Below are 14,117 nucleotides of genomic sequence, written 5' to 3'. Positions count from 1 at the left end.
GTGGGATATAGAATATGGAATATATAATATAAATAGTAAAATGAAATGAAGTATTGAATGTCTTATTGAATATATGAAATATTGAGTATTAAATATATAAGGACTATATATATATATATATTTTTCTTTTTTGTTTATAGTTTCAGCTTAGAGCTGTGGCCATGCTGATGCACCACCGTTTTGCTACACTGTTATTACGGGGAGCCTCCTACAATATGTGGTACTTAGTGAAGAATGGAGTTTGATTTAGCTACCCTCATTTGCACCTCTTGCTATAGTAGAAGCCACTTCTACAAGGTGTCTTGCAGTGGGACTGAACCTAAAATCATGTGGTTGGGAAACTAACTCCTTACTACACAGCCATGCCTGCACCTATATATGTATATATGATGGACTTCTCTCAGTTTCCATCTACCAAATCCACTCATGAATTTTTTGGTCAACCCCAGGCTATAGCAGAAGACACTTACTCCAGGTGTCATGCAGTAGGACTGGACATGAAAACATGATTGAGAAGCAAACTTCATTTGTCTGTACCACTTTATATACTTGTTAAAAATGAAGGAAGAAAACAGTGAATGAAGACGCAAAGAAATTTTCCAAACAATATTTTAATATAGAACAAAATAAACTACAAAACTCTATTTTGCTCAAACAAAACTCATCTGTATACAACCTTAAATGAAATAAAAAGAATCTGCTAACGAGCACGACTGTTTATTCCCATTATATTCCGTGCCTGAAAGATAAACAAGATTTAAGTATTAGAAGACAAACATAGCCATCAGTTAAAGAGAAGGAAGTTTATAGAAGAATGTTAATGTTAAAAGATTTAAAATGTGTTTCTTCTTAGTTAAATGCAAATATTTTTCATGAGAGCTCTTACCTCTGCTGGCGACAAAGGGCCTCTTGCTCAGAGTAAAAGGCAGACTGTATGACGCATGTGTACGAACAGCCATGCTACATGGCAGTGAAACATGGGCCTTGACTGCTGAGGACATGCGTAAGCTCGCAAGGAATGAAGCCAGTATGCTCCGATGGATGAGTAATGTCAGTGTGCATACCCGACAGAGTGTAAGTATCTTGAGAGAAAAGTTATGCTATTTGAAGATGAAATACATGCCTTACTGCCCCCCTTGAAGTTGCAGATATTTTGATGTAAGTTTTTTTCTACTGAAACAAATCTCAAACTATTTATGCCAAAATGTGGCTGAAGAGGCGTCCTCTTTAAAACTGTTAACAGTTTGTAATTTAGTTGAGAACTGAAACCACTAATTCAGTGGTGAAGGTTGGAAGTTGCTGCAATTGACAAAATGGTGGACTTAAGAATATATTCAACCACCAATGTGATTGAATGATACTTTCACTAGATCCATTTTCAGCACTTATTATATTACCAAAATACCAAGGGTCAACTGAGCAGACAATGGACTTAATTCCATGACTCCCTGATACTAGCTTGTACTGGCTAAAGCTCTGTTCCTCAGTTATGGATCCTGGTTGCACTACTAACTCCTTCCCAGCATATTAAAGGTCATTTTTGAGACTGCAATACCTTTTCTGGTTTTTCTGTTCCCTTTTACAAATTATTATTACTTTAATCATTGTGCTATTTATCTTTAGTTTTTTTTTCTTTCAAACTACATTATAATTCCACTTTAAGAACTTTGGAGTTCTCTGACAGATACTATGAATGAGAAGACAATAACCACAGTAAAGATTATTAGGGACAACCAGTTCCAGAGTTTTTGGTATTGCTCCAAGACATAAGAAGTGAGAATTAGAAGTAGAGCCTTGGTATACGCCCATTCTTACACTTAGCTTTTCACTGAACTTACATCCAATCCTATTCTTGCTTATGTTACCCTCATATACAATCCAAACCACTCTAATGATCCTTTCACATACATCTAGTTTATTCAGCATTTGACGGACTACACAGCATTGAACCCATTTGCTTTTGGTTAGGAAGTTGACTTGTTGTCTTAACTAAAAGTATAGCATTATCTCTGGTTCTAAGTTCCCCTCTAAAGGAATTGCATTATATTCAGTCAAAATCTAGTGCAGATGGTAAAAAGAAACCTAATACATATTGTTAAACAGTTAGAGTTAGGAAGGGCATCCATGTAGAAACCAAAGCAGTTCTTGAACCTGATGGATCTGGTCAAACCGTCCAACTCATGCCAACATGGACATTAAATGATAATGATGAAATCTATTTTGTGCTAAGTTTGTTATGCTTCTAATACACCTCTAATACACTTCCCTTATCTCTGTAGAATTTAACCATGGTATTGCTGTGCCAGTCATTGATGGAGCACTTTCCCCTCTATAAACCTTGACCTTTAGAAAGTAACCATAATATGATTCTTTGACACCCTATCACTGAAGACAAAATGACTGGGAAGATAAAAGATGTTGGGCAGCCAGCTGTTTACTTGTGAGTCAAAATTCACTGCTGTAACTTACTGTACTTTTAATCAGAATCTTTACTACTATATTAAGTGATGATAATGATAAGGTGAGGAAAATGGTGGTGGTGGTGGAAAAACATGGACATACACAAAGACTTACCATGAGAGAAAGACCCCATAAATTTTCTCCAATAGACTTTGTTACCATTTGGCACTAAAACAAAAATGAAACAAAATGAATAAAACATAAAAACATTCAAACTTCTATAGAAATATATTTTATTTTGTGAAGCAGATTTAGTTCACTTTACTGGGTGGTTGGTGTTAGGAAGGGTATCCAGCTGTAAAAACTGTGCCAAAACAGACACAGAAGTCTGGTGCAGGCTCCTGCCTGGTCAGCTCCTGTCAAACTCACCCAACCCATGCCAGCACGGAAGGTAGATGTTAAACACTGATGATGAAGCATTTTAAATGAAAACTATTGAAACAAATCTCTTGAAAAGTAAACATCCTTCACTTGTTGGATATCCTCCTTCCCACCCTGACCACTTTGATAGTTATACTGTTAATATGAGGAGGGTAACTTTGTTGTAAAAGATCTCCATTCAAACAACTATACATATTTGTTTGCCACTAAGGGGACATGCTCAAGTGATTATGGTCAGGCAACTGACAAGCAAATTTGTGGTATCAAGCAGAATATTTGCTGTAATGAAACTCAGTACTGAATCTGTCTGAAATGTAATGGAAGATAGGTCAGTTTAGTGTCCAAGTGACAAAAGCAAAGTTTGAAGGGAATAGCAGTCACTTCCTTTGATTTCTAGATAGAAGCAAATAGGAAATAACAAAAAGAAAAATATAATTTTGTTACACAGTGTAATGATAATGATGATGACAACAACGACAACTTATATGAAAAAATATTTGTATTTAACTAAGAAGAAACACATTTTAAATCTTTTAACATTAACATTCTTCTATAAACTTCCTTCTCTTTAACTGATGGTTATGTTTGTCTTCTTATACTTAAATCTTGTTTATTTTTCAGGCATGGAATGTAATGGGAATAATTTTAATGTTTTAACAAATGACAAATTTCTGTTCTGCTCTACTACCTTCCTTCAAATTCAGGGACTAATTGGAATTATATATATTTTTTTTTTAAATTTAATTTTGTTTCAACAAAAAACAAAGAAAATTTACTCACATTTTTCATACTTTGGCCAAGGCATTTGACATCATCAAACCTGTTGTTGACAAATTTCAGTGTATTCTCAAAATCTTCAGATTTATCCTGCAGCATATAAATTTCTGATGATTTGTAGAGAGCTGCCAGAGTAAGGCGTTTGGTGTACCAGTTGAACTATATAGTAGAAGTAAAAACAAAGTCAGAATCATCACTACCCCAGCATGGCCACAGTCTAATGACTGAAACGAATAAAAGATACAAAGATATAAGCATTAAAAACCATAATATCCTTTACCTAAGAACTAAAACAACATAAAATGTTCTATAAATGTTTGAATGCCTGCAATGAGTTGTGATTGAAAACATAATTTTCAAGACTATAAACATCATGTCAAAAGATTTGGTATTATAATTGTATTCTTTTCAGAAAAGATTACTTACATCAGTAGATTTGTCTCCTGCATAAAACCAAATGTCATCCACAAGTTGTAAAAGGTTACACCAAGACTGGCAAGCATTTTGAGGTAAAGCTTGCAGAGCCATTGCCTGTTTTAAAGATTAATAAAGATAAATAACAGTGTATCAGTAATATTAGGCTAAAATAGCTCAATAAACTGTAAAAGTTTCATCAAAGAAAAGGGATGAGGAAGGAAAGATGACTAGACGGTATGATAACTTAATTTCACAGGGACTAATGTAAAGTGATATTAGCAATAAGATACTTTTCTACATACATGTGACCACTGAAGTCATCATCATCGTTTAACGTCTGCTTTCCATGCTAGCATGAGTTGGACGATTTGACTGAGGACTGGTGGACCAGGTGGCTATACCAGGCTCCAATCTGATTTGGCAGAGTTTCTACAGCTGGATGCCCTTCCTAACGCCAACCACTCCAAGAGTGTAGTGGGTGCTTTTACGTGTCACCCGCACGAAGGCCAGTCAGGCGGTACTGGCAACGGCCACGCTCAAAATGGTGTATTTTATGTGCCACCCGCACAAGAGCCAGTCCAGGGGCACTGGCAACGATCTCGCTCGAAAGTCCTTATGTATGCCACGGGCACAGGCGCCATCCCGAAGTGTTTTTATTAATTGTTATTAAGGTGGCGAGGGCAGTGAGCTGGCAGAACTGTTAATGAGCTTGGTCAAAATGCTTAGTGGCATTTCGCTCATCTTCATGTTCTGACTTCAAATTGCACCAAGGTTGACTTTACCTTTCATCCTTTTGGGGTTCATTGAAATAAGTACCAGTTGAACACTGGGGGTTGATGTAACCGACTTTACCTTTCATCCTTTTGGGGTTCATTGAAATAAGTACCAGTTGAACACTGGGGGTTGATGTAATCGACTTTACCTTTCATCCTTTTGGGGTTCATTGAAATAAGTACCAGTTGAACACTGGGGGTTGATGTAATCGACTTACCTCCGAACCAACCAAAATAGCTGGCCTTGTGCCAAAATTTGAAGTCATTATTAAGATGGTGAGCTGGCAGAGTCGTTAGCATGCCACACAAAATGCTGCTAAGCATCTTGCCTGTCTTTACATTCTGAGCTCAGCTTTGTCTTTCATCCTTTGGGGGGGGGGGGTTGAAATAAGTGCCAGTTGAGTACCCGGGTTGATGTAATCGACTTACCTCCCAATCCCCCCCAAACTGCTGACCTTGTGCCAAAATTTGAAACCCTTTAGCCTTCAGATTACTCTGTCTAATGGATGCTACTCAAGGATGCTATGAATGGCAGCAACATATGACAAACGAATGCCTTTATGGAGACCTGCCAAAAGTTAGCGAGAAGATCGGGAAAAGATGGCTGTGACTATCTGTGGTCATTGTATGCACCACCCTGAATTGGAAGCACCCAAATTAGTTTTGTGAGACCTACTTCATGGTGATGTAAGAAGAGGAAAACCTCATCACACTTACATAGACAACTAGATGTCAGACACTGGACTTTGTTGTTGTAGCCCAGGTTGGAACCTGGCCATAATAATAATAATAATAATAATAATAATATAATGCTTATTTATCCACATTGTTTTCAATTAATCATGCATTATCTCACAGCTTTGAGATTTCAATGAAGTGACTGTATATTTTTAGAATGACATTGCAGGTTATGTATGAGAGGCAAGTCCTGACTGGTCTGGATATAAAACAGGTAAAATATTTGGGCCAGTTATGGCCAGTTTAACCATTTTGGCATTCAAACCAGCCATATCCAGCTAAAAAAAATTTACCTGTTTTATGTTGTAACTGTCCAGATCTGGCCTCTCACTTCAACCCTACAATGTCATTCTAAAACTAAACAATCACATCATTGAAATCTCTATGAATACAAGATGATGCATGATTAATTCAAAACAATATAAATAAATGAATATCATATTTGACAGAGTAATTTGAATACTAAAGGGTTAAATGCCTAAAAGTGAAGTGTATCAATCTAAATATACCTGCGGCCACTGCTCAATGTGAGGTGTCAACATCATGAGACGATCTTCAACAGCATTTTGAATAAATACACGTGTGGAGGGCTTCGAACTGAAATCAATAATGAATGGAGAAGAGACAACATCAGTATGAGTATCTCAACATAAGCATAACAAAAAGATGAATGATGAGAAAAACATTTTTAAATGGGTGCTGGCATGATCATGTGGCATGGTCATGTGGTTCACTTTTTGATTATGTGGTTCTACTTTTGATCCCACTGACATGTTAAGCAAAAGCTTTTAGCTATTGACTGAGATTGATGAATGTCTTGGGAATGAAATTTGGTAGACAGAAATTGTGTAGAAGACAATGCTCAAGGTGGGGAGCTGGCAGAAACGTTAGCATATCGGGCGAAATGCTTAGTGGTATTTTGTCTGCTGCTACGTCCTGAGTTCAAATTCCACCGAGGTTGACTTTACCTTTCATCCTTTCGGGGTCGATAAATTAAGTACCAGTTATGCACTGGGGGACAATGTAATCGACTTAATCCCTTTGTCTGTCCTTGTTTGTCCCCTCTGTGTTTAGCCCCTTGTGGGCAATAAAGAAATAAGAAATTGTGGAGAAGACAATTGTGTGAATATGTGTGTGATCATTAGTTTGTAACTTATGCTATGCTTGCAGTTTGAACAGACCTTCTCTGGCTCTATGTCTCACCAATTGCTATGGTTTCTGGCTGTCTTTCTTAGATTCAGTAAACCAAAACAAACCTGCAACACTACTTCCCATGTCATCTTCTACAGGCAACTTTCCTTTGGACTGGCAACAATCTCGCTTGGATGTCTTACTGGCAAAGGCCATGCTCGAAATGGTGTATTTTATGTGTCACCTGCACAGGAGCCAGTCCATCGGCACTGGCAACGATTTCACTCGAATGACCTTTCACGTGCCACTGGCACAAGTGCCAGGAAGGCGACATTGATAACGATCACGATGGTGCTATTTACGTGCCACCAGCACGGAAGCCAGACAGCTGCTCTGGCAACGATCACGCTCGGACGGTGCTCTTAGTGCTCCACTGGTACAGGTACCATCATGATTTCGCTTGACATTTTCCAGCTTCTAATTTCCTCAACACTGCAATGCTTTTCCTCAGCATCATAGATGAACTTTCAACACTTACAACTTCAAGTTCTGTATGTGGGAGTATGTGTATGCTTGAGTATGAATCATAGTTTCTTACATGTTTGCATACAATTATTATAAGCATGTATTAATGTTACAATGAAAATATAGTCACCGAAGAGTGATAAAAAGATGTTAAACAGGGTATCACTGGAGTTTAATGACATTTCAGATTTTAGATGTAATGTCTAAATTGAGTTCAGTGAAAAAATATGATAGCTGTTGTTACCTTTCATCCATCTCCTTACATTTCTTTTCTAGGTTTTCAGCCAATTTCTTATTGCAGTCTTGGTAAAAATAATTCACAAGGTCAGCACCTCCTTTAGGGAACATACCATGGCTTACACTTGGGTATCCTACAGTTTCAGCACCTTGCAATAAAACAGATAGTATCAAGGTAAAACAAAGAGTTTGCAAAAAGAGTTTTAAAATAAATGTCTAAATATATGAGGGGTGTTGTTCAATAAATTATTGTTTTGGACAACAGGCATCTCCTATGCTATGGAATTCTGTGTTCCTGAAAAATTTTGCTAACATGTGGAAATCCATAATGCAAAACTTATTTTCCTGTTGATTTCCATGCTATAAATTTAGATTCATTTCCATGGAATTCTTTTGAAAAATGAATATAATAAAAAAACAAAATGTCACTTTTATACATGAACATTTTCATTTCTAAATATACACATTACAATGTGTATACATAAAAACATCTGAAGACAAATACATGAGGGAATAAATAAGAACATAGTAGTATAATAGTATGATACTGACTAACCAATTGTGTGTATTATGTGGGAGATTTTTTTCCTATTAAAAACAACATAATGATAAGGCTGGGTTTGGCCAGCTTTAATGCTTAAATACTAAGCTGTATTACATGAGTTTAACCCTTTAGTGTTTAAACCTGCTATATCCAGCCCAAATGTTCTACTCATTTTATGCTCAAACTGGCCAGAACCAGTATCTCTAACCTGTCCTGCAATGTCATTCTAAAAATAAACAATTACATCTTTCAACTCTTGAAGCTACAAGATAATAACCAGATTAATTTTTTTAAATGTAAATGAATAAGGATTACTTTTGACATATTAATTTGAATGCTAAAGGGTTAATGTTTGTAATTAGATATATTTTATTAAATTACTTAGTTACTAATACAACCTCTTCGGAAAACTTAAACTGAAATATAAGAAGAAATAGTTTTACCATCAATAAGTGCTTTTCTCGAAAATCCATGCACTTGAACAAATTGCAGTGATGCAGCTAATATTTTCTGTTTTATATCTTCATCAGATGGACTTTCTTTGTCATGACTATCATTTGAGCCAGACCTACAACCATAAAAAAAAAATCAAACCTTATATTTTAGAGATGAGACTTATGACTGGCACATAAATAGTACCATTTGAGCGTGATTGTTACCAGCGTCGCCTTACTGGCACTTATGCCGGTGGCACGTGAAAAGAATTTCGAGCAGGGTCACTGCCAGTGCCGCTGGACTGGCTCCTGTGCAGGTGGCACATAAAATACACCATTTTGAGCGTGACTGGCCTTCGTGCCAGTGGCACGTAAAAGCACCCACTACCCACTCGGAGTGGTTGGCATTAGGAAGGGCATCCAGCAGTAAAAAACCTGCCAAATCAGATTGGAGCCTGGTGTAGCCATCTGGCTCACCAGTCCTCAGTCAAATCGTCCAACCAATGCTAGCATGGAAAGCAGATGTTAAACGATGATGATGATGATGATGATGTAATTATTTTATCAACCCTTTGCATGATTTGAACTATGAATGTAATGAGCTGTAGTTAAATGCTGAAAGTAATTTTGTCCAACATGTTGTTGATTTTGCCAATCCACCACGTATAATTGCAATCTTTATAGACACAAGTGAGCTATTTAGGCAAAACTGTTGTTTTCATTGACAAAATCTTTCACATCTTTAAACCAAAAGATGTATAACTCCTTAATAATAATAAAAAAAAGAAACCAAAAAGAAATAACTAATTTAGCATAGATATATTTTACAAAGTAAACTGGAAAGAAAAAAAGGGAAATATTTAGACCAGTGGCTCTTAATTGGTCCACATGACCCTTGGGGGTCCATAGAAGATTTTGTTAAAATTTATGTGCAATAAACTGCTTAAACTTCTACCATATGCGAAATATTTCAATAATTATTTTTATACAATTTCTAATATTTAATTATAAAAATATGGGTTTTTTTTAAACATTGAATGGCTAGGTGGATTCATCTGAGTAAAATAAGAATCAAAGAGATCCATAGGTAAAAAGTGATTGAGAAACACTGATTAAGACTAATGTAGCCCACTGAATAAGAGAAAAAGTTTTGGTACTCACTCATTAGGAGTGGTGGACTGTTCCTTTGAGTGTCCATCATCAGTGCTAAAGGTTCTTGTTGCATGGCAGCTAACTATTCCTCCTGAAGATCGACCTGAAACAAAACAGGATGATGTTATACCTAACGTTTGATGACACACAAACACACATCCATCATGTGTGTACAATGGTTGATGAATTGAGCATAGGTGACACAGGGTTTGAGAGGTATTCTTCAATTTTGCCAAAGACAAGACAAACGCTCACTATAATGTCGGTGCCATAAAAATTGCACCCAATATACTCTGTAAAGCAGTTCAGGTTTGAAAGATGGCATCCATCCATAGAAACCAGGCCAAAACTGTGACACAGGAGTAAAACATAGTCCTTCAACCTGATGGATCCTGTTAAACAGTCCAACCCATGCCAGCATGGGAAGCACACATAAAAAATAAAAAAATGACGACGACAATAATGATGGGTGTAAGCTTTTGCACAATTTATGCCTACCAAATTTCACCTATGTAGGCATTGGTTAAACTGAGGCAGTGATAGAAGACGCTGGCCCAAAATACTGCACAATGGGATTGAACCAGGAACCATGTGGTTATACAATGAACTTCTGAACTAACATAGCTATTCCTGCATAGCCTACTGAATAACAAAAAAAGCCAACTTTGTTAAGATTAAATAGTAACTTGGATCTTAATCATCATCATCATTTAGTGTCCATTTTCCATGCAGGCACGGGTTAAGGTGGTTTGACTGGAGCTGGTAAACCAGAAAGCTGTAGAAACCAGATTTGGCTGGGTTTCTACCACTGGATGCCCTTCCCAATGCCAACCATTCCAAGAATGTAGTGGGTGCCTTTTATATGTCACCAAAACCAATAAATTACTGGTACTTATCAAACTTTAGAAGAATGTAAAGTAGTGTTGATTCAAGCAGGATTTGAACTCAAATTCCAGAGGAAATAATGAAACTAAATACCATAAGGAATCTAGTTTGGTGTTCATTGATTTCTATTGGAATATATTCTTCAAATAAACACAACAAAAGCAAGAGGAAGTCTGACTTCACTTAATATCAAAGATGAAATACTCTGAGTTAGAGGGAATCTCTACATGGTTGTATGGGATAATGGGGTTGGGGAGGGGTCAGAACTTTACATGGTTGCTCAGTCTGCTAGAAATAGCAACTAAATCTCTCTCAATCTCTAGCTTAAAAAAAGGATATGTTGTATAGTCCTTGATGTCCCTCAAAGCCCACCCTACAAACTTAAAAAGGACACATAATTTAATGCTGTATGCTCTCTACAAAAAAGACAAGCTGGTCATCGCTGGAATGCCTTTGGTTATAGGTCTGCTTGAACAAGGCTGACCTGGTGTTAAATACCAACAAAAAAACCACTGCTTGTGCTGCTGTGGTTAAGAAGTTTGTTTCTTAACAACATGGTTTCAGGTTCAATTCCACTGAAATCCAGCAAGTAGATTTAGCAGACAAAAACTGAAAGAAGCCCATCATGTGTATATGTGTGTGTGTGGGTAGCAAACCCAGTCACAAAGACACACACACACATTAGGCTTCCTCAGTTTCGATCAACCAAATTTATTCACAAGGCATAAGTTGGCCCTGGACTATAATAGAAGACACTTGCCCAAGCTGTTGCACAGTGGGACTGAACCTGAAACAACACAGTGAGAAAGCAAGCTTCTTAACCACACAGCCATGCCTGCACCTATGGTAGGGTGTGATCAGATGGAGATGGCTGCTATTTCTAAAAGGTTGAGGCTGCTTGAAATAAAATTCAGCAGCAAGTTAACATTTTCAATGATTTCTAATATTTCTAATACTTAGTAACTCTTGACAGATTATTTAACTTACAAACTTACTTCTTGTTTCTTGGTTGCGAAACAGGAAAAGAAAAAAAAAAAAAAAAAAAAAAGAAGCCTATCTCATCAGAAATAGAATAGTTACATATATGTGGTATTGGAATACCAGACCATTTCAGTCTTGGGAGTTCAAATCAGAGATGCACTGACCAAATACAATGAAGAATCAGCAAAGCTTGGCCTTCAGGTAAGTTGGGTGAAGACCAAGCTGATGCATATCAGAGATGGCTCAGACTCTCCTCCTCCTCATACTGGCCCCGACATCATGGAGTTTGTCAGCTCCTTCACCTACCTGGGCTCCACGGTAATCAACAATGGAAACCTGACCCTGGAGATCAACCACTGATGTGGTCTGGTCCCCAGAGTCATGTACTCTCTATGGAAGCCCTTTGGTGCCACTTTAATCCTTTATCTCCTGGTAGATGAAGCTCCACATCTACAATGCATTAGCCCTCTCCATTCTCCTCTATGTATCAGACACATGGCCCTACCCTCTTGGAGACCCTGGCAAAGAGGATCAATGTCTTGATAGTAGAGCCCTGAGAACCACTGCGAACATCAGTTGGTACCATCACATTTTCAATAAAGAACTGTGTGTGTGCATGCATCAGCCCACGGCCTCCCACCTCATAGCTAGTATGGACATGTTCTCCATCTCCCTCTGGATCATCCTACCAGAGCTTTACTCTCATTTGACACAGCAGCTGAGGCCTAATGGTAGGCCCCACACCAGATGCTGGACGTGATAGGGGAAAATCTCCAGAGGCTCAATGTCACCTTGGAGGATGCAGAGGGGCTGTGCATGGGACCACCAGCAATGGAGAGCACTGGTGCACTTGGTTGGCTCTATGCATGATGACAGCTCCAAGCAAGAGCATGAAGTGAAAGAAGTTTAAATCCACTGCTGGCAGTTTCTTGTGTGTATGGAAAGTACACTTAATTCTCTATTTGTTTCAGTTCATGCATGTGTGTGGATGAGAGAGGGAGAGGTGGGTTGCTCTCAAGCCAAGTATATATGTGCCTGCTTGAGAGCTTTCATCTACAACAGATAAGCTCTATGATCTTCTTTGACATACCTTGTAAGGGTTGAAATCAAACAACAATGCCTCAGCAGTATTGTTGATGACAACACAGAACAAAAGAAAAAGGACTGAACAAAAACAAAAAAACTAACAAACGAGACTGAAGAAATTTTAACCCTTAGGAGATGACAGGGCTGATCTATCGGCTGAAAAGTCCTCTCAGCATCTCATTTGAAGTCAACATTCTCTCTCCTAATTTCTCTTTCATTTGTAGGCAATCTTATTAGAGCTTGTGCCATGAATACACCCAAAGTGTTTGGTGAATCAAGCAGAAAGAATATAGGGCCAAGAGGACTCTTTAGATTTTCCAAGGGCAAGACAACCTGACTAGTGCTGGTGCCACAAAAAATGCACCCAAATGCATGGCTGGGAAGTGCTGCCACACCCGCCATACTCTCCTGATTTGGCACCAATGGATTTCCACCTCTTTCAAATGCTATGCATGGAGTTTCATTCAATACTGATGCAGAATTGAGAGCTCGGTTGGATCAATTTTTCGAGTCGAAATCAGGTGATTTCTACCAACGAGGTATTGAAAATCTTGTTGCACGTCGGGAAGAAGTTGTAAATAATAAAGGTGAATACATTATTGATTAATTAGTTATTTTTTATCAAACCTTTTAAAAAAAACGGCAGGAACTTAGTTGCCAACCTAATATATAAATATATATATATATATTTCATCACCATCATCATTTAACGTCCGTTTTCCATGCTGGCATGGGTTGGACAGTTTGATTGGGGACTGGCAAGCCAGGAGACCTCACCAGGCTCCAATCTGATTAGATTTTGGAATCGATCTGGTACCCGATAAGGATTCTGGAATGTCTTTTTTTTTTAATTTTTTTATTTAATTTTTGAGAGCAATCAGGTTCATTTCTAGTATTCTCATTTGCGAGAGCAGTAGAGTTTATTTAAGATATTCTCATTTTAAAAATCATCTCTGGCTAATCGCTGAGAGGACATTGATGTTGCCTTGGCAGAGGTCTGTACTTTCTGAGTGCTTGTTATTACTAATATTATTATTATTATTACCTCTGCCTTAATGAAGGTGGAGGTATTGTTTTCAGTTGTGTTTGTTTATTTGTCTAAAAATAGTGTCTACATAACTGGCACCGTCATAAACCATTTAATAAGCATCTACACTATATAGTCTTACCAAAATTTTTGAGAAGATGCATGCAAATCTTGAGAAAAATCCTGGCTTGGAAAGGTTAAGGCAGCGAATTGGAAAATCATTAGCACACAGGGCAAAATGCTTTGCTGTAGTTCATCTGTCACTATGTTCAGAGTTCAAATTCCACTGAGGTCGACTTTGCTTTACATCCTTTCAGGATCGATTAAATAAGTACCAGTTATGCACTGGGGTCAATGTGATGGACTTAATCCCTTCCCCCAAATTTGAGGCCTTGCGCTTTTAGTAGAAAGGATTATTATTATTATTATTATTATCATTATCATTATTATTTAAGGCAGTGAGCTGGCAAAATTGTTAGCATGCCAGGTAAAGTGTTATCCAGTATTTCATGTTTTTATGTTCTGGGTTCAAATTGCATCAAGGTCGACTTTACCTTTCATCCCTTGTG

At 37.6% G+C, this 14,117-nt stretch overlaps 1 protein-coding gene across 3 annotated transcripts in view; it reads right to left on the bottom strand.

Moving 5' to 3' along the window:
- The window catches only part of LOC106881274 (ubiquinone biosynthesis protein COQ9-B, mitochondrial), a 20,327-nt gene that overhangs the window by 4,451 nt on the left and 1,759 nt on the right, over positions 1–14,117 (bottom strand). For 2 of the 3 annotated variants that reach the window (XM_052975151.1, XM_014931600.2), the window contains exons 2-9: positions 9,579–9,672; positions 8,427–8,551; positions 7,447–7,588; positions 6,056–6,143; positions 4,045–4,149; positions 3,622–3,777; positions 2,575–2,628; positions 592–739 (exon numbers count right to left, since the gene is read on the bottom strand). In XM_052975151.1, coding sequence (XP_052831111.1) covers positions 701–739; positions 2,575–2,628; positions 3,622–3,777; positions 4,045–4,149; positions 6,056–6,143; positions 7,447–7,588; positions 8,427–8,551; positions 9,579–9,672 — 803 coding nt within the window. In that variant the 3' untranslated portion in view covers positions 592–700. Of the gene's footprint in view, positions 1–591; positions 740–2,574; positions 2,629–3,621; positions 3,778–4,044; positions 4,150–6,055; positions 6,144–7,446; positions 7,589–8,426; positions 8,552–9,578; positions 9,673–14,117 lie in introns of those variants that run through there. The other variant, XM_052975152.1, reaches the window with a different exon arrangement.

This window comes from Octopus bimaculoides, chromosome 20, assembly GCF_001194135.2.
Source record: "Octopus bimaculoides isolate UCB-OBI-ISO-001 chromosome 20, ASM119413v2, whole genome shotgun sequence".
NCBI lineage: Eukaryota > Metazoa > Mollusca > Cephalopoda > Octopoda > Octopodidae > Octopus > Octopus bimaculoides.
The sequence above is the reverse complement of the archived record's forward strand: the minus strand, read 5'-3'. Positions and strand labels throughout refer to the sequence as shown.